The following is a 21,762-nucleotide window of genomic DNA, read 5'->3' as shown; positions in this document are numbered from 1 at the left end:
CTGTGGCGAGTTGGTCTGACTCAGACCAGGTTATTCCCTCTCGAAATCAGCTCTTTGCATTCCCTTACAAAAACTACTAACGTTATTAGTCATGTGCATTTATAGCCCATACTATTCCCCCGACGAACGTTATGCAGACTGCAGCAGCTGACTGCAGTCAAGCCAGCCCACACCGGTGTGGCAGTAGCTGTTTGATATGCGGGCGGTCGTGTATCATTTCAATTTTAGTAGGACACCATATTGATCTGCCCGCCCACCTTGCGAGTGCGGCGGCGGAGCCCGTTTTGGCGAGTCCGCCCACCATGCGAGTGCACCTAGCCTCTCCCAGCTCAGCGGACTAGGAGAAGGAGGGAGGGAAGTATTGTTGTTGAATTAATTCGTTCATCATACAGTAGCCTAGGCTACACTAACCTATGAAAATATTTATTTGGGCTAGGAGGAGCTGGAAATCCCTCCGCTCGCCTTTCAATCCGGGAGCAGGGGATTTCACCTGAAAGTACACCACAGCACGGGAAAGTGGCCGTGCTGCTTGGTGCTGTGTGAAAGCAATTTCTGTGGCGAGGGTGCGAGCTTTGCGGGACTCCTAAACGGCAATTTTTGCGCGATCTGTGTGTGAAAGAAACAACGCTGTTTCCATACAGGCCACCAGCGTTGGCTAGTTGTTGATATTTATAAAGATTTTGGAGCTCTCATAACTTTGTCTTGTGATCTTTTGGGGAAACTGCGGGGAAACTGTTATGGCGTCGATTTCCGGAAAAAAAATCCTGAGCTGAGCACAGCCAAAGAGTATTAGTGAGACAAGAGGAGACGTCATTTCTTGGTTTTTCCCATAGGTTTTTTCAAATCAAGCAGCATGCCGTTTTGTTACATATCTGGGTGGTAAGTCCCCCTTTAAGTGTGTATTCTTCAACGTAATACCTTATCTACTTGAAATGTACTGAAAAAAATGTATATATATTAGGGCTGCACGATTAATCGTATTTTCATCGTCATCGCGATATGAAAATGCGCGATGAACAAATCGCAAAAGTCACGTGTTATCGCAATAAAAAATAAATAAATAAAATGTTTTTACAGTGCACCTGAACGCAACATGCAAGATACCGGCTGAATAAGTGTCCAAATGTTCATGTCATTCTGGCCAATACTCCACTTCTGTTATAACATTTCAGTCTGAAATATGGAATATCTTTCAATAATCCTTATGACTAAAAGGCTAAAAGTAATCTCATGTGTAAGAAATGACTGTCCTACATTGAAGTAAAAATGTAAATAATTAACTTGTTGGTTTTGGATTTCTTTTTTAGCTTCAAGAGTGCATTTTTGTTCGTATGACCCTCAACACAGGCTTTGAGAATCCCGTGCCACTTCATACGTATGCTTAAATTAACACACTCATATTGCAAAATGAATTTAGGCCCTCACTGTAATATTTCAGAAGTTGAATTTGAAGTTCAGCATTAATACATTTGTCATTTTTTGTCTTAGATTTACCTTTGTGTGTTATTGCAATATAAAACTACATAATTGAGAATCGATTCTAGATTCTGGAATCGAGAATCGATTGTGGAATCGGATCGTGACCCCAGGAATCAGAATCGGATCGTGGCTTAGCCGGATCGGAGCACCCCTACCCATTAATATTTTTGTTTATAGCATTTATTTATTTATCGCAGGTCATATCGTCATCGCAATATTGAACAGTGAACAACTCCGGCAGATAGACTCCCTAGTCTTTATGCCCAGAGTCTTCGTGCCCAGAGGCTGCCGCTAGAGCGCACAGAATACTCACCAAAACTGCTACAAGATTGAATCTAAACAAAGTGATCTACTGATGAGACAGAAGCAGAGAAGACAGCTCTATGCAGACAACAATGTGTGCCGATTACAACCACCCAAATCTCACCTGAACACATTCACTGCCAACAACGTGTAAACACGTTTTCAGAATCCAGCTGTTGACTGCCAACAACGTGTAAACACGTTTTTGGCATCGATTTTTTTTTTTTGACGGTGGGATGTGCATCGAACCCTTTTACATCTCTTATATAGGTATTGGACGTGTACAACGTGTACAACCCATTCCACCGACCCACTAAGTGGTGACAGTGCTTTCCTGACTAGAGGAAGGCAAGCAAAAAGCAGTGTGACTGAAGCCATTCTCATGAAGGTGGATTGGCGAAGGCGCTTTCATTTCGCGCTGATTGCTGGCGGTGCGGGATTGCAGATTTGCATAGTGGATTGCGGGTGGGACACACTTTGAAACACGCAGCATAAATATGACCAGAATCGCAAAAGCTTCATCAAAGCCCTCAACCAAAACTCCAAGAAGCGCGAGTCTAACCAGACTTCCTCAAAGAGCGGCCGCACAGACAGGCTCACACCCGCACAGCAGCAGCAAAGCAAACTGGTGACAAGCGGGGACTGCCCCCTAGTCCGACACCAAATTGGAAACAAATCCCATTCTAAAAGGCTTTTAGAATGGGATTTTCAACCCATTCTTTTTTGTTTCTTTTTCGCTATAATTTAGAGTAATTTAATTTCTATTCAGAAATTTATTTGAGAGGTCGAGAGTATGAGAAAGTGCATTTGCAAAGGTAGGAAAGTGCTTGTGACATGGCGCTGCAGCCAAAAAGAACGCCCACAGGAGGGAGGAGTTGAGCAGAGGGAAGTTTACTGCTGTTATGGAGGAAATTACTGTTCAAAACTATTGTTTAGGTCTTACTGATGCCAAAAATGAATGGTTAAAGTGACAGTTCTATCGAATTTCACAAAAAGCCGTTTATCTCTGAATATTTTTTCTGACGCTAAAACCATGCTGTATTCAACTGCTAATGCTTACATAACTACTAACTCTACAAACTAACTCTTTTAGACAGAGAAAGTACACATTCTATTAGTACTTTTGAGATATTGTATGTTCACAAACTCCAAGCAGAAAATAATCCTCGGCTCTTGTAAAATGAGCCACAATCCTCAAAAAACGGCTTGGCAGAAGCTACCTACAGCAAGAAAAAAACGGCTGGCAGTCAATGTGTTAAGTACCATTTCTCAAGGAGGACTCAGCCACTCCCTCAAGCAATTAGCAAACACTTCAAAGCTGGGGGCACAGCCCACTCTGCTTTAAGTTTAGCCAAACAATCACCAAATAAACAGTTAAACTAGGCAGAGAATAACAGTTAGCAGAAGCACAGAATACTCAGCAAAACTGCTACAAGATTGAATCTAAACAAAGTAAGTCTGTCACTATCACTCCTCCATTCACTCTATCACTTATGAGGAACCTTACTTATGAGGACCCTTACTTGTGAGGACCCTTACATGCGAGGAACCTTACTTGTGAGGACCCTTACTTGTGAGGACCCTTACATGCGAGGACCCTTAACCCTTACTTGTGAGGACCCTTACTTGTGAGGACCCTTACATGCGAGGACCTTTACTTGTGAGGACCCTTACTTGTGAGGACCCTTACTTGTGAGGACCCTTACTTGTGAGGAACCTACTTGTGAGGATCCTTACTTGTGAGGACCCTTACTTGTGAGGAACCTACTTGTGAGGAACCTACTTGTGAGGATCCTTACTTGTGAGGAACCTACTTGTGAGGATCCTTACTTGTGAGGACCCTTACTTGTGAGGACCCTTACTTGCGAGGACCCTTACATGCGAGGACCCTTACTTGTGAGGACCCTTACTTGTGAGGACCCTTACTTGTGAGGACCCTTACTTGTGAGGACCCTTACTTGTGAGGAACCTACTTGTGAGGATCCTTACCTGGCTCTGTAGCATGGTGAGGGGCGTGTCTCCCTGCTCCATGGCGTCAGGGTCGGTCAGCCAGCTCTGAGCCGGTCTGGTCTGCTTCAGCAGAGACAGGTAGGCATGGAACACATCTGCCTTCACATTCTCCTCACGCTCCTACACACAGACAGGCAGAGAGAGACAGACAGGTCACGCTCACAGACAGACAGGCAGAGAGAGACAGACAGGTCACGCTCACAGACAGAGAGAGAGAGGAGTCATATAGCGATATAGGAGTGATAGAGTGATAGTGACAGAGGAGTGATAGAGGAGTGATAGATTGAATGGAGGATGGAGTGACAGGGGGTTGATAGAGTGAATGGAGGAGTGATAGAGTGATAGAGTGAATGGAGGATAGAGTGGATAGAGCTGATAAAGTGACAGGAGTGAGAGTGACAGAGGAGGGATAGAGTGACAGAGGAATGATAGACTGACAGAGATGTGATTTTATTTTATTTTGGATATTAAAAAAACAACACAATCCAAGGGATAGCATGTGAAAGTGCAAACACTTATTTCCAACATGGTCCCTGTTGTTAACATGTTCACTGCCGTTGACGAGTCAACTCGTCAAGCAGAAACCAACGGTTGACTGCCAATGACGAGTCATCTCGTCAAAAAAAAAAAAAAAAAAAATTTGACGGCGGGACGTGGATCAAACCCTTTTACGTCTCCTATAAAAATATGGGAGCCACCGAACGTGTACAACCCATTCCACCGACCCACTAAGTGGCGACAGTGCTCTCCAGACTAGAGAAAGCGAGCCAAAACTGCAGGGAAAAGCGTGAGGAAACCATTCTCATACTGTAGAATGGTTTGGCGAAAACGCTTTCACGCTGGCGCACAACGGTGGCGCACAACGGTGGGGGGTTCCAAAAATAGACTGGGTGGAACACACTTTGAAACACGCAGCATAAAGCCCAGAATCGCAAAAGCTTCATCAAAGCTCTCAACCGAAACCCCAAGAAACGAGCGAGCCCCATCCAGGCCCATCCAGGGGCCGCCAGGCAGCAGACAGGCAGCAGAAACTTGCTTGTGACACCCCCGCTGCAGAGCCAAGGAGGGAGGAGGAGAACGCCCACGGAGGGAGGAGTTTGAAGGAGAGGGGGGTGCGGGTGCTGTTATGGAGGAAAATACTGTTCAGAACAAATTGTTTAGATGTCTGATGTCTTTGATGCCAAAAATAAATGGTTAAAGTGACTGTTCTATCGAATTTCACAAAAAGGCATTTTTCTCACCTTTCATTTTCAGACGCTGAAACCATGCTGTATTCAACTGCTAATGCCTACATAACTACTAACTCTACAAACTAACTCTTTTAGACAGAGAAAGCACACATTCTATTAGTTCTTTTGAGATATTTTGTGTTCACAAAATCCTAACAGAAAAGAATCCTCGGCTCTTGAAAGATGAGCCAGAATCCTCAAACAAAAAAACTTGGCAGAAGCTACCTACAGTAAAAAAAAAAAACTGTTGGCAGTGAATGTGTTAAGAACAGGACACACAATACACCCAACTAGGGATGTCAACGGTTAACCGTTAATTGATTAACCGTCGCTAACGTCGTTGTTCGGTTATTGCTGTCGGTCTATCAGTTAATATTAAAAAAAAAAAAAATTTTTTTTTTTTTTGACACGTTTTTTGAGTTTCCTTGCAGATTTTGCACAGTGTTTTGCATCATGCAACTATTTTGTTCAAATTTTGTTCAATTGTTGGCAGCAAATCGAAATAGGCTATATTTTGTTTAAGTTTTTATGCTGCAAAAGACAGTAGGCCTAATGTGAAAAAATCAAAAGAAATAACAGATTGTTGTTGTTGTAATGTTTACATAAACAGGAAATAAAGCTCTCAAAAATATATTTCCTTGTCATCCATATAAGAGCCAGAATGATTTTGGAATGATTACCTGATCAAAATGTGGCAATAAACTTATAAATTTCAGCAAAGCCAACAAAAAATAAAGGCATAATTCTAACACAAAAAGCATTAACATTTCAGCATCTAAATAGACACGCCTTGTTTGGGCATGAGCTCATTGAGTAAATAGACAAAAAAAAAAAAAAAAAAAAAAATTATATTAAAAAATTATGAATTAACCGATAGGTTAATCGATTATTAGCGTCGGTTAATCGAAAGTGAAATTAACCGAAAATTGACATCCCTACACCCAACATATAATTTACATTACAGGTTAAATAAACAATGCAAAGAAAAACAACAGATATACAGTAATTGCAAAATTTTGTGACAGGAGAGCCTCGTTAACTATTCTACATTACTCTGAAAATTTTTAAAAACGGTTCGATATTGCTCTTCATACCGAATCTAACTGGTATACCGAATTTTGCCACTAGGTGTTGCACTTTGAGCAGTGCTTCCCAGTTTAGGCGATAAATGACTAGTGCGACTCCAGTCCACTTGGTGGCGATAATGCACCTCTAAGCTGGTTTGCCAACCACCAATAACTAAAGAAGAAGACGACGAGTTACTTTGTTTATTAAATGACCGTCTGCGAGATATAGTGTAATGAATAAATGATCATACTTGAGCACATGTCCGTCAACGCAGAGTTATGGCCCTCTGAGATCAACCTCGTTTTTCTCGTTTGTTGAATGATGCCAACTTTAGAGAAATACTTTTAACCTGGTGGATTATTGGTCGATCATCAGAAGCATGGATTTAAGACTCCTTTTCCACAGTTTTGAAGAGCACCATATCTTCAACCATGTGAGTGGTGATGGCTGCACGCCTTCTTACACTGTAGCACTGTCGCGTTTACAGTTATATTTTCATCTCCCCCCTCCGCTAGTGAAATTTGATCTAATCTACGTTCATGTTGCTGCGATCACCTAAGCAGTGCCAGTACGGCTCTCAGTGACTTAGAGCATTCCTTTCATTCTGTCAGGCTGGCTTGACCGAGCAAGTCTGACTTCACGTTAGTAAACACAACACAGCTGGTGAGTTAACACATTGAGTGCCAAGGACGTCTGTGGACGTCCTAAAAAAAAGTAACGAGGAGTGCCAAGGACGTCTGTGGACGTCCTAAAATCATAATTCATATTATTCCATAATTCTGCTGTTTAAGGTCGTACCTAGCCAGTGAGCATGAATCCCTTCAAGGGATCACACGGCGCCACCTTAAACATCGTCACAGGAGCTGCTCCACCCACCTCAGATCCTTTACTTTGTACAGGAGACAGCGGAGAAAGCCGTGATCAAAGTGGAAACCGATGCATACTTCAGCCAGAGCCGTATTGATTGCTCTGTCTGCAGCGGAGCGGACAGTTGGCTCGGCTGCATCCGTGCCCACAACTGAGCTCTTCTGCTTATATCTATCTTCTATCTATCTGTTTCTCCAAATGATTCCCTGCCAGAAAGCCAGCACCCGAAGCCGAACGGCCAAGCCCTTTTCGTTCAGTCGCGTTTGGCACTTCCTTGTTGCGCGCTGGGATCTGTCCGGGGCAAAAACGAGTCTGTACTCTGTGCGTGTGGGGAGGAGCCCGCAGCTCGGGGGTGGAGGGGGTGGGGGGAGCAGGCTGCACAGAAACCACACTACGCCACCACATCAGAAAACACCAGCCAGAGTCAGTGAATGTGCTCGAAATTAGAGTGCAAAAAGTATTCATAAAAGTCACTATATCTTGAAAAGTAAAAAAAAACGGCAGAAAACCCTTGAAAGTGCACTTCTTACAGAGGCTGTCATTTCATAATGGAACTGTCTAGAAACAAAATTTCTTCTTTGGAAGAAGCAGGAGTGTTCAATGTTTCAGTAGAGTCCAGCCCTCTCAATATAGCTCTAATAGAAAAAATTCTATAGCTGTTTTCAACTGAATGGAAGTGAATCTGGCACAGGCTCCAGACAATTTTACTGAAGCGCTGTGGCACTCAATGTGTTAATATAATAATGTTACGTTAGCCAGAACCTGTCAGTAATGTTAATACCCATGTACCTGTGTGGGGCCAATGCGAGCGTCGGATTGTGTGCGTATGTCAGTTTATAAACAAAGTAACTATAACTAATAAACATTAGATGAATCACGTTGTCATGCTGCTCATTACTAATGCAATACAAGTTGGATTTAACCCTGTATCATAGGATGCCTTTTAATTTACGTTTTAATTTATTCCTGGCATAATGAAACATGTCGGTTCAGACATTTTGCATGAAATCAAACCGGTTCCGGCTCGTACACCGGACCGGACCAGTAAAACTGGAAATGGACCCATGCCTAGTGATAGAGTGACAGAGGACGGACAGAGGAGTAATATAGGAGTGAATAGAGGAGTGATAGAGTGAATAGAGGAGTGATAGTGACAGAGGAGTGATATAGGAGTGAATAGAGGAGTGATAGAGTGAATAGAGGAGTGATAGTGACAGAGGAGTGATATAGGAGTGAATAGAGGAGTGATAGAGTGAATAGAGGAGTGATAGAGTGAATAGAGGAGTGATAGTGACAGAGGAGTGATATAGGAGTGAATAGAGGAGTGATATAGGAGTGAATAGAGGAGTGATAGTGACAGAGGAGTGATATAGGAGTGACTAGAGGAGTGATAGAGTGAATAGAGGAGTGATAGTGACAGAGGAGTGATATAGGAGTGAATAGAGGAGTGATAGAGTGAATAGAGGAGTGATAGTGACAGAGGAGTGATATAGGAGTGAATAGAGGAGTGATAGAGTGAATAGAGGAGTGATAGTGACAGAGGAGTGATATAGGAGTGAATAGAGGAGTGATAGTGACAGAGGAGTGATATAGGAGTGAATAGAGGAGTGATAGTGACAGAGGAGTGATATAGGAGTGACTAGAGGAGTGATAGAGTGAATAGAGGAGTGATAGTGACAGAGGAGTGATATAGGAGTGAATAGAGGAGTGATAGAGTGAATAGAGGAGTGATAGTGACAGAGGAGTAATATAGGAGTGAATAGAGGAGTGATAGAGTGAATAGAGGAGTGATATAGGAGTGAATAGAGGAGTGATATAGGAGTGAATAGAGGAGTGATATAGGAGTGAATAGAGGAGTGATAGAGTGAATAGAGGAGTGATAGTGACAGAGGAGTAATATAGGAGTGAATAGAGGAGTGATATAGGAGTGAATAGAGGAGTGATAGAGTGAATAGAGGAGTGATAGAGTGAATAGAGGAGTGATAGTGACAGATGAGTAATATAGGAGTGAATAGAGGAGTGATATAGGAGTGAATAGAGGAGTGATAGAGTGAATAGAGGAGTGATAGTGACAGAGGAGTGATATAGGAGTGAATAGAGGAGTGATAGAGTGAATAGAGGAGTGATAGTGACAGAGGAGTGATATAGGAGTGAATAGAGGAGTGATAGAGTGAATAGAGGAGTGATAGTGACAGAGGAGTGATATAGGAGTGAATAGAGGAGTGATAGTGACAGAGGAGTGATATAGGAGTGAATAGAGGAGTGATAGAGTGAATAGAGGAGTGATAGTGACAGAGGAGTAATATAGGAGTGAATAGAGGAGTGATAGAGTGAATAGAGGAGTGATAGTGACAGAGGAGTAATATAGGAGTGAATAGAGGAGTGATAGTGACAGAGGAGTAATATAGGAGTGAATAGAGGAGTGATAGTGACAGAGGAGTGATAGTGACATAGGAGTGATATAGGAGTGAATAGAGGAGTGATATAGGAGTGAATAGAGGAGTGATAGTGACAGAGGAGTAATATAGGAGTGAATAGAGGAGTGATAGTGACAGAGGAGTGATAGTGACAGAGGAGTGATATAGGAGTGAATAGAGGAGTGATATAGGAGTGAATAGAGGAGTGATAGAGTGAATAGAGGAGTGATAGTGACAGAGGAGTAATATAGGAGTGAATAGAGGAGTGATATAGGAGTGAATAGAGGAGTGATAGTGACAGAGGAGTGATATAGGAGTGAATAGAGGAGTGATAGTGACAGAGGAGTGATATAGGAGTGAATAGAGGAGTGATAGAGTGAATAGAGGAGTGATAGTGACAGAGGAGTGATATAGGTGTGACTAGAGGAGTGATAGAGTGACAGGAGTTATACAGGAGTGACAGAGGAGTGATCGAGTGACAGAGGAGTGATAGTGTTGTACCTTGAAGCGGCAGACGAGTGCAGGAGAGACGGAGCGGTAGAACTCGGGCAGCATCTCGTGTCGAGTCGACACCACGGCGTCCAGGCACTTTGCCGCCGCACGCCGAACCTTCCAGCTCATATCATCATCATCACTGTACTCATCATCACTGCCTGAGAGACAGGCAGACCAGACAGACAGACAGGTCAGAGGTCACCATCAACCTCACTGCAGTGTTTCCATCTAGTAAACTAGAACGACCGCACATATATGCCTCCGCCAAAAAGTGAGCAGTCGACATCCATGTCTGTCCAGACTTTGACGTTTGAGCCGAATGTGATGAAATTCCATCAAGGCGTTAATGAGATATCGTGTTACCGAGCTAGAAAATGGTGTTCGTGAGGTCAGTGACCTTGAACTTTGACCACCAAAATCTAATCAGTTCATCCTTGAGTCCAAGTGGATGTTTGGGCCAAATGTGACGAAATTCAGTCAAGGCGTTTGTACCTGAGATATCACGTTAAATGGCATTTGTGAGGTCACACTCACAGTGACCTTGAACTTTGTCCACGAAAAAGTAATCAGTTCATCTTTGAGTCCAAGTGGATGTTTGAGCCAAATGTGAAGAAATTCTGTCTGGGCGTTACTGAGATATCGCGTTAACGAGCTTGAAAATGGTGTTCCTGAGGTCACAGTGACCTTGACCTTTGACCACCAAAATCTAATCAGTTCATCCTAGAGTCCAAGTGGACGTTTGAGCCAAATTTGACAAAATTCTGTCAAAGTATTCCTGAGATATCGCACTAACAAAACATCGGATGGACGTACGGACAACCCGAAAGCATAATGCCTCCGGCTCGGCTATCGCCGGCGGAGGCATAAAAACACATTTAGGCCACAATTAAACGACAACAGTCTCTGCATCAAATGGCAATCTTCCGTTGCGTTCTGGCCTTTGGTTCTGCATTTATGCTAGGGCTGTCCTCGCCAGAGAGTGATACTGTAGATATGGGAAGTGTATCAAGCTTGGCCCAGCAATTTTGAGATGATGGAGCGCACAAGGGTCAAAGTCAGAGATTCCGGTAGGCTAGATTCAAGCACTTTCAAGGACGTCTTTATTATCAATTCAAGCACTTTCAAGTATCCGTGGCAACCTTCCCTACAATCACCAGTCAGGTTCAGACCCCGCCTCCTTCGCTCGGCCCCTCGCCCCTGACAGGTCACCCCGCCCCTCCATCGCTACAGGACTCAGAAGTCTCCCGTCCCGGTCGAGTCTTCTTCCTGCAACCACGATGGAGGGATGAGCTTCGTGCGTACGTGTGTTCGTGTGTTCGTGTGTGTGTTCGTGTGTGTGTGTGTGTGTGCATGCGTGTGTGTGTGTGTGTGCCTGCGTGTCACTGTGTGTGTGTGTGTGTGAGAGTGTGTGCACATGTATGCACCCTGGTAGTCCTCGTCATTCTGCTCAGCGTCCATGGCGTTGTCGTCATCATCATCATCGTCGTAGTTGTAGTTGGGGTCGTAGGTCAAGTAGCGCAGACATAGAGAGATCACCGTGGGAACGTGGGGGTAAACCTCCTTAGGACACCTGGAGACAACAACAAGTCAGAAACAACAAACAGCAAACAAACCAGAAACAATGACAGCATCATCATAAGTGTATATGTGTGGTAGTGTGCATTTTAGTGTGTATATTACTCTATCATTATTGTATTAGTGCAGCAAATTCCCAACCTGTGGGCCGGGGTCCATTGGTGGGCCATGAAGGTATTGCAAGTGGGCCGCCAAATCATTTGCAAAACTTTACGGTCTTAAGCTGTGTTCACACCGAGATATTTATTTTTCTCTCCGTCGCTCAATTGAACCCTTTGGAATCGCTCTGTCGCTCTGTTTAAATCGCTCATCAACAGGCGCAATAATTGACGAACATCTGGGGGCTATAACGTTACGCAATGTCATGATATTTGTCCACTACGAGCCACCAAAGTTGTTTACAAGCTAAGCCTATCAGCGTGCTCCTAATGCGAGCTCTATACCGGTAGTACAGACTTCACTTCATGTCAGCTGTCAGGCTGTCAATGAGCTGGCAATGCGGTTTGTTGCCACACAAAAACCAGCGGTTTGTCCAAGCCAGTGTGATCCTTGACTCACTCTCACACGGCAGCCAATCAGCGTTGAACAGCGAGCGACTGATGCGAGCGAAATTTCGCTCGAGTTGGGATATTTCATCTCGGGCGACGAGCGTATTTTCTCCCTATCGCTCTGTCTCTGTCGCTCGGACGCCCAGCGATTTTTCTCCCGGGCGAATATACGCTCAATCGCTGGTTTGCATTGAATGTGTATGTAAACTCGATGCCAGCGAAAAACTTTAATAGGTCGGTGTGAACGCAGCTTTAGTGAAAAAAAAGTTATGTATAAGAATGCATTTCTCCATTGTTGAATGACACCACTATTTCATTTGTAATCATTTATTTGTTAATTAGCCTATTGCAGACAGACCCTCACTTTTAGTTTGTGATTTCTGTGTGGTGCTGTTGGACAGCTCCTTTTATCGTTAAAAAAAGAAGTGCTCTGAGAATGCATTATTTAGAATGCATTTTAATTATTTAGTCTCAAATATTTTTTGAGATTTTCAAGTGCCCCCCTGAGTCAGAAAAGGTTGGGAACTACTGCATTAGGTTATGTGTATTAGTGTGTATTTAGGGTGTATTAATGTGCGTTAGTGTGCATTAATATGTATTTAGGGTGTATTGATGGTTATTGATGTATATTTAGGGTGTATTAATGTGTGAACTAGTGTGTAATAGTCTGTATTTAGGGTGTATTAATGTGTACTAGCGTGTACGGTATTTATTTGTTTATTTAAAATGATCCCCAGTAGCCGACGCCTAGACGACAACCCTAACCCATCTTGGTGACAATTTTGTTGATGTGATCAGACCAAAGCCCCTTCAAAACATGCAGTGAAATCCGGATTATGACCAGCTGCTAGCCGGTCGGCCTGCATGTTTAGAAACAATTATCTGCCTTATGCGCACTCCCTCGAGTGCGGATCATGACCATCTGAGCCCCTAGTACAGGATCCTCATTGTTGGCAAAACTGCTGTTGTTTAACACCGGCAGCTCATGTTCCAGATCATGTATGTCTGAGTGGGCGGGTGGTTAAATGGTACTTTACAAACCATTAATGTCCCGGTGCTATTTAATCATTTCATGAATGGACGTAGTTACGTGGCTGGATTATTTGGAAGAGAGCCAAATATAGGTGAGTAAACAAGTAAAAGTTGAATCATTTCTCCCCCCCCACCATCTGCCAGTTTGAAAATGCAACAAGGAGATGATAGCCTACTACTTACTGCATTAGGCTAGGTGATACGTGCCCGCTAATGTTCACATAGCCTATTAATTAATCGTTCGCAATCGCTTATATGAATGAATTAGGCTACAATCAGACCAAACGCGTTTTTGGAGCTGCCAGCGTCTTTCTGCAATTAATTCTCTATGTAAGGACGCGCTAGACGTGCTCCTCTTTTAATGAACGCACCTGGCGTTTCAGCGCTGGTGTCGTCTCGTCTTTTTGGAGGAGCGCTGTGGGTGTTTTTAAGCTGAAAAAAGTTGAAAATTGAGGAAAAGCGCCCTGTTCGTCTTTTCTCCTGCCGAGGGATTTTCAACCTCTGCTGCTGCCAGAATTAGCAATAATCTGGCTTTCATGTTGACAGTGAACAACATCAAACAGACAAAACTAGCTGGCTACCGTCCTTGTGGTCGTTGTGTTCTGATCTGTACTGCACGCGACTACAGGGGAAAACAAACGGAGCACAAAAAAAACGCTCCGTGCGCTGTGTTTTGTACAGAATGGAAGCGCCCTCGACATGATTTTCATAGTGTTCTGACTGAAAAAAGCACTTTGGGTGTGAACGCCGCCTATAACGAGCACACTCCCGGTTTCCTCAAGTGCTGCAAACAAACAGCTTTAGTGAATCTTGAACCAAATTCCATTCAAAAACATGCAGTTTTAACGGAGGAAGACAGCAGGCGACTCACATCCAGAATTGACATTGTATTCAGTTACAGTAACATCTTCGTGGATCATATAGTACATGCCGAATTGAAGAGTGGCGTCTGGTAATACATTTTACGTAGGCCTACCTCTGTATAATCAAGAACCGTTAAATTAATGTGATGTTTTTCATAGCGAAAAATGAAATGAAATGAAGAGTGCTAAACGGGGCTAGGGTTGCATCAGCCTATATCGAGACATATAGCCTAACTTTTGTGGGGAGAAATAAATTGAGAACTAGTCAGATATGACTTGAATGCCACTTGTAAAGTCATCCACAAGTTAACGTTAGTGCGACGGTGCGACCACTATTTTGACTGGCGGCTTTTGGGCGATGTAACAAAGGCAAGCGCTCACTGTTTTTGGCACATTGCCACCCCATGTTATCACCTGAATGCGTCGGAATTAGGGATGCACATTTTCCACAAATTCAAAACTCGATCATTGGTAACGTTAACGAGCAATCAATCGAGTAATTGTAAAACCTTCATTTATACAGCAGCAACTTATTGTCTATTTCTCACAGCACTGCATAGCATATGCTACGCTATGAAACACATAAAAACGTAGAGTCACAACTTTTAGACATGTCAACATTTGCCCAGAATCCCCGCCGCGGCCACAGGGGCTCACTTACCGCACGCAGATTGTTTACTTTTTCTGCTGCAGTGCGTCACAGCCGTCGCAGCTCTTAAACGCTGATGCCGAGTTGCTCAGCTCCAGTCCAGGTGAGACTAGGATCCGAATGAACATTTTTCAAGTGATTGTTGTTGTACGTGCGTCGCAACTCTTCCTCTTCCTCGCTGATGGTGGGTTGCTCCAGGTTTGAGGAAGAGGAGCCAACCAATTTATCTGAATGAACACTGTTTAAGTAGAGCAACTTATAAGTCATAAGATGCTGATTGTCTGAAAAGGGCTATAGTGATGTAGCCGAGTGTCCGGGTCCACCTATTACTTACACTTTGTTAATAAAACAATAAACGAGAGTCAGGCTGTAACGTTATAACACGCTTCCACATTTCTTCTCAGACAGCTAGCGCCTAGCGTTAACACACTAGTCAACACCGGCTCTCAACAATAGAGCTGCCGAAAATAATCGATTCAGAGATGCATCGCGATGCGGACGTGCACGATTCTGCATCGATTAACAAATATCAAAAATCGATTATAAAAAATATATATATATAATCAAATAAAATAGAATGTAAGTACATGCAGTTGTTTATTTTAATTATGGATCATAATACAATGCAATTCCAAATGCACTTATATTTTAAAAGTAGCCACACAGTGAGAAAAAAGAAAGTGAGAAAAAATAAATCATGTATTGTGGAAAAAGTGATGCATCGATTTAAGATGCATCGCGATGCATCGTTTAATCGAATCGAATCGAATCGTAGACTTGTATAATCGAATCGTATCGAATCGTGAGATCAGTGAAGATGCACAGCTCTACTCAACAACATAAGTCCCCCACTTCCTGTTCTACGGCAACTCTGAGGGGACATCCACAGAGCCTCGCATACACACTGAACAGTCTGTTACAGTGATATCATTGCGCCCTCTGGAGGATCATTGAAAAAAGATTTGAAAACACCGTCCTACTGATAGAATGCACATTGCTTTTTGTTTTGTTTTGATCAAGTAATTTTTCACATGCTCGAGTAAATCCTTAACGAGCGAGTAATCGAGCTTCGATTAATTGTGTGCATCCCTAGTCGGAAATGCATCGGGAACTTCACAGTGAGACATGTGCGTTATGGAGTAGTGGAGATAAAAGTGTTTGACAGAGATCTCATGTTGTGGATGCAGTGTATGGAGACCTGTGCGTGCGTTTTGGGTATAGTACCCAATTTCTTCAGGCTCTCCTCTGCACCGCACCCCAGGGGTGGCGCGCTCCCCCCGTCCACTTTACTTGGCAGGAAAAAACTGACCATTTCCAGCTGTTTCTAAACAAAGACCCCTCATGTCTAGAAAGGTAAAACCGGAAAATATCCTGCTCTGGCTAGCCGGACATGGCCCAGACTTGATGTTTAGAAGTGGCTCAAGACAGTCAAGCCAGAGTCCAAGAAACTTGGCTATTTTCAATGTGTATTAGTGTGTATTTAGGGTGTATTAATGTGTACTAGTGTGTATTTATGGTGTATTAGTGTGTATTCTGTCTGTATTAGTGTGTAGTACCTCTCAGTAAATCAGAATGTTTTTCTAGATAGACTAGACATTCTCTGTATCCCTGAAGATACGAAACTTGAGCTAGGTAAGGAATTGGATATAGAAGACGTTTCCAATGCCATTCTTAACATGAAGGGCGGTAAAGCGTTGGGACCCGATGGGCTCCCGATAAGACATTTATAAATTATTTCGAGAAAAGTTAATGGCCTCACTGCAGAGTCCTTTAAACAGGGTTATCTTCCTCCTCTACTATGAAGTGCACTGATCACTCTTATTTTAAAGCCAGGTAAACCACCAAAGGAATGTGGTTCCTACAGACCGATTTCTCTTTTAAACTCTGATGCAAAGATACCGGTAATTGCTAAAAGCCTTGGATATGAGACTTGATAAGGTTTTACCATCCATGATACATACAACCGTCGGGGGTTCCACAATGTGAGGAGGGTGCTCAATATAATCCATGCATGTAAAGGGTCTCCAGACACTGCCATCTTGTCACGACGCAGAAAAAGCATTCAACAGAGTCGAATGGCCCTATTTGCTGGAGGTGCTTAAACGTTTTGGCTTTTGTGCCTACTTTCGCAGATGGGCTGAGATTCTGTTTGTCGATTCCTCTGCTGAAGTATCTACGAATACCCTAATTTCGCAACCGTTTAGACTCTTCCGCGGCTCGAGACAAGGCTCGTCAATTTCACCATTACTTTTTGTAATAGCCATGGAGCCGATGGCACTGGCAATAAAATCACACCCTTCAATCTGTGGGATTAAAACGGGGATTTTAGAACAACATCTTGCATTATATGCAGACGATACTATCGTATTTCTATCAGAGCTTGGGAAATCAATACCATCCCTTTTAAAGTTGATCAGTCAATTTGGTAGCTTCTCTGGGTTTAAGTGCACGTTCACACCACACGCCAATCCCACGCCAATCCAAAGCCACACAGTTTCATTTCAGCGTCCTTGTTAACAGGCGAGTCCGTTCACACCGGCCGCACACCACGCCAAAGCCACGCTGATTCAATAATTTCAGTTTCTGTTCTACTTTCCAAGTGTGCTGCGCGCTGATCCCGAAACTGAAAGGGTTGAGAGTGCGATCTAAAAGTACGCCTGGCTCACTACAGCGACCATAAACTGCACCTTAGTGGGAGTGGACCATTGACTGTAACGTAGTAGACAAAGGCGCAGAAGAGAGATGAGATCTCGTAAAACCAGCAGTTTGGCAGTATTTTGATCCAGTAAATGAAAATATGGTTGTATAGGCTGTCAGATAAAACTGGCATATAACTTTAACCACAACCAAGGACAGCAATGATCAATGTTGCTGCAATATTTATAGTACAGTGCAAGTGTCACACACAATTTGGAACGTAATTAACGGTTTCAAATGGCTCTTAAAGGATGGCTTTACCGATAATCAACCCACTTTGTATCATTAATAATCTGGGTAATATAAGCACATGGGCAGTGCTTACCTTCTCTCTGTTTTTCTCACTGAGATCTCCTCCTCTGGCAAAGCGCCCCATTGTGACGCGTTTTACGTCACGTGTCACAACTGAGCTGCGGAAGTTCTGCTCAAGACGAGGAATCTGCTCGGAGGGCGGCTGTTATTGTTTATTTTTATTTTTTAAGTTTGCGCACATCCATGGAGAATCGCATGACTTGCAGCTGGTGGGGGCGGAGTTTCTGCAGGAGGATTTTTTTCCGTGAGTAAAACAGAAAGAGAAGGTAAACACTGCCCATGTGCTTATATTACCAAGATTATATCTTATATATTAAGTTTACGCTTTTTTCTTTTCATTTTCATTTTAACCTTGCACTAATTACATTAAATTGCACTCAGTTTTGGCTGTTTTCGGAGTGTTTTACTAGTAATCGACTAGTCAAAAAAAAATATATATACTAGTCGTCAGGGAAATTAGTTGCCATGTGCATCCCTAGTATTTTTGTGTGTATTCATGTGTATTAGTGTGTAGTACCTCCTGACGAAGGACTCAAAGGCCTGAATGCAGTACTCTCGGAGCTCGTCATCGTCAACGTTACAAAACTTCACAACCAGTGGAATTATCTTCTCCAGATACTCTCCTGGACAGACAGACAGGTAGAGAGAGACAGACAGTACGTCAACGCTGCATCTGATTGGCACGTCACAGCCGCTGTGATCAGATAGGAAGTGATGCGTTTCACCCATTAAGGAAACAAGGGAGAGAAAGTAAATAGATGTGTGGATAAAGTCAGAGAGGAAGTGTAGAACATTGGATCCCTTCTCTGCCTTCAGCTCAGCATGAACTGACGGCCCATCAAGGGGAGGGGCTCTCTGTCCCCCTGCACCTGTTGAAGCAGCAAGGCCAGTGTAGGTTGCTGTAGTCATCTTTTGCTAAGGAGCTTCTCTGCTCTGCTCTATGGACTCTCACTGCCATCTAATGGACAAACTGTACAACTGGATAACTTGGCAAGTCTTTCTGTTATATTGATCTTTTATTATTATCCTTATATTATTTATCTGCCTGTTAGAGCTTGCATTGACTCGTTGACACGTCGACGCACCGACATCACTACCACACATCGACACCTATCAGTATGCATCAATGAGTCGTCACAAGGTTTGAGACAAGCAGCCTGTAGAGCTCCTGTTCTTTATCTTTTGTCTTTTCTATATGTATGTACTTTTTATTACGTTTTATTGTTAATCAAGTAGTAAGCTACATTATTTGGCTTAGAACTATGTGGCTTCACATGTTCTTTTTTGCTATTCAAGCTGTCAAGAGTACTTTTATTTTTGTGAGAGGCTCTATTGTTTACTGCTGAGATCAGCTGATGAGCAGAGGAGCCTCTGAGTGGGTTGTGACCCGTGGTGCGAGACCTGAAATGAGACCTGAAATGCCTAATGCCAAGTTCACACTAGGCACTCCAAGCCCTCGGCAAGGTGTTTTTGGAGCTCGGCAACAAACTCCCACTGATCAGAGGCAACAAACCCCCACTGATCAGAGGCAACAAACCCCCACTGATCAGAGGCAAATCACGTTGGCTCGGTGCTCGCTTGTTAACGGTGCGGCCACACTTGTGCGCAGACACAAGCGGGGAGCTCCCCCGAGCACTCACCGATGAGTCACAGAGATAATCCCTTTGGCCAAGGACCAACGTGCTTGCTTTATACCTCCAGACCCAGCATTGATTTGCTACAATAAGTTTGACCAATGAAATCCTTTGTTTACAGCTGATGTCAATCGGCCGATATGGCCATTTTGCGTCATTATTTCTTATTCCGATAATGACATTTTTGCAGATAAATGAGCTGATAATATGAGGCCATGAGGATTTGTTTTTGTCTCGGAAGTGGAGCTTATTGTTGTTGCATGCTCGTGATGTCACGGCTGCGACTGCAGCGCTGCTTAAACATGGCTGCCGCCAGTGGCTGTTTTTCATAGTTTCAGATGATCACAACGCTATTGCAATTTGCAATCCATGTCCCGCACGGGTTCCGAGAGGAGGGGGGACGTCTGAGCTGGCATTACGTTAAATCAAACCTGGCGAGGATGCAGCGGATTTGTCTAGTGTTTACGTTAGCTGCTGTGGCTAGCGAGTGTTAGCTCAGCTAGCGCGGCCTACACTCAGACAAAATGTTTGTTGTGATCAAAGAGCCCCGCATTAAAGCACTTCATACTCACAGAGATGGCGTAAACCATATAGAAACTAATAGAAACCCCTTTACCCAAAAGGAAACGTCCAGGGATTGTGTCTTTAACTCCAAAAACGTTATTAAGCTAACCTGGACCTAGACTCACTATTAAATGTTAGCTATACGCAGCTGGACAGAGCTGGAGACCAATATGAAAACAAAGGTGCACATTAAATAAAAAGCATCAGTCAATACCAGTGTCTTTTCTTTAATCTGATGGCAGCATTTTTCGGTAAAAAGTGAAACGGCACAGATGATGGTTTATAGTGGAACTTTCCACTGGAACTTGCCTGCCCCATTCACTGAGAAGTGAGAACTGGCCCCAATGCAAAATCCAAACAGATCATGAACATGACAATAGTCATGTCTAAAATTACTATGCCTTTTGTCATTGTGTTTTATCTGCAGACTAGACTAAGCAGTCATAGGCTTTCGGTTCTATATATTATTTTTTTTACTATCATTGAGTGATACACTTTACTAAAACAATCATATTATATCAGAAGTGTTCTTTATTTTGTGTTCAAAGTAGGCTAGTGATGTCACTTAGATTTAGTTGGGTCTCCCTCTCAGATGAGCTATGCTCATCTGCCTTTTGTCTTCTTTTTTTACCCCAGGTGTGCATAAAATACAGGTTAAGAACTTATTTTTTAAATAATTATATGCCATCAATGATGTCATCCTTCCTGGCTGAGCAGACTGGGTGGGTGATGTCATAGTTGTTGCTATGATGAAGTTGGATGGAAGAAGTTGGAGCCTGTCATCGCCGCTTGTTGCTATTTATTATTATTCTCCGCTAAAGCAGTATGCACGTCAGAAACCGTAAGGCCTACAGCAGCCAAACTTTGCACATTGGTTTGAAATGTTACCCACTACTAAGAGAAATTACACCAATCTACCAGATGTTGTCGCTATAACAGCCTATTTTAAGTTTTGGCCCAATGAACCACCACTACTACAACTATTACTACTACTACTACTACTACTATAGCTACCACCACTACTACTACTGCTACCACCACTACTACTAATACTACTATTACTACTACTGCTTGGAAAGAAGAACCACTGTGTTCCAGACCAGAGGGGGTCTGACTCCCAGGGGGGAGGTCTAACTCCCACGGGTCCACTAGTGTATAGAATTGGTGATGTCACCAGTGATGTCATTCAAGCACTCAATGATGTCGTCAGTGATTTCACTCAAGCAATTGTGATGGCATCAGTGAGTGATGTCATCAGTTCTACCGCTACTACTATTACAACTATTACTACTACCACCACCACTACTACTACTACTGCTGCTACTACCACTACTATTTACTCTTACTACTGCTACCTCCACTACTACTACTACTACTACTATTACTTAGGGATGGGCAACGAATTTCAAATTTTCAAAAAATCTTTTTTATGATCAAGATCGACTTTTATTATTGAAAGTCGAAAATCTTTTTTTTTTTTTATTACCTGCGCCTGTCTCTTTAAGAATGTCTGGCTTCCATCAAAAACCTATACATAGATGGTCCTTTTGCATCCTTTGATCTACTGAAAAGGAAGTTTGAGTTGCCCGGCACGCACTGGTTTGATACCTGCAAGTCAGAAATTATGTTCGATCCAAGATTCACACCTTTGAAGCGCTCCCAAATGAACATACTTTTTTTGACGTTTTGCTGAGCCCTCCTCACTCCAAGCATCTCATTTCTAGATTTGTATGTCTGTGTGACAACTGCACCACGGCCTCTACTGAGAGGATTAGAGAGGAGTGGCAGGGGGAACTTGGCATTGACTTATCTGACATTATATGGGATAGGAGCATGTCTGTGGTACAACTCTGCTCAGTTAATAGTAGACATCAACAGATCCAATTTAAAGTCATTCACCGTCTTCACTATTCTAAACATAAGTTGCACAAGATTTACCCGTCTGTCTCACCACTGTGTGGCAGGTGTCAGGTGTCAGAGGGCACTCTGTCTCATGCCTTCTGGTTCTGCCCTTCATTGA

At 43.1% G+C, this 21,762-nt stretch overlaps 1 protein-coding gene across 1 annotated transcript in view; it reads right to left on the bottom strand.

The window, feature by feature from the left end:
* Window positions 1–21,762, bottom strand: part of cand1 (cullin-associated and neddylation-dissociated 1) — a 128,744-nt gene that overhangs the window by 66,840 nt on the left and 40,142 nt on the right. Inside the window, exons 8-11 of the mRNA XM_083652168.1 lie at window positions 18,062–18,167; window positions 11,293–11,438; window positions 9,875–10,026; window positions 3,772–3,912 (exon numbers count right to left, since the gene is read on the bottom strand). Coding sequence (XP_083508294.1) covers window positions 3,772–3,912; window positions 9,875–10,026; window positions 11,293–11,438; window positions 18,062–18,167 — 545 coding nt within the window. The remainder of the gene's footprint in view (window positions 1–3,771; window positions 3,913–9,874; window positions 10,027–11,292; window positions 11,439–18,061; window positions 18,168–21,762) is intronic.

This window comes from Poromitra crassiceps (genome assembly GCF_964638095.1).
Source record: "Poromitra crassiceps genome assembly, chromosome: 2".
Classification (NCBI taxonomy): Eukaryota; Metazoa; Chordata; class Actinopteri; order Beryciformes; family Melamphaidae; genus Poromitra; species Poromitra crassiceps.
Note: the sequence above shows the minus strand (reverse complement) of the source record. Positions and strands in the feature narration are given on the sequence as shown.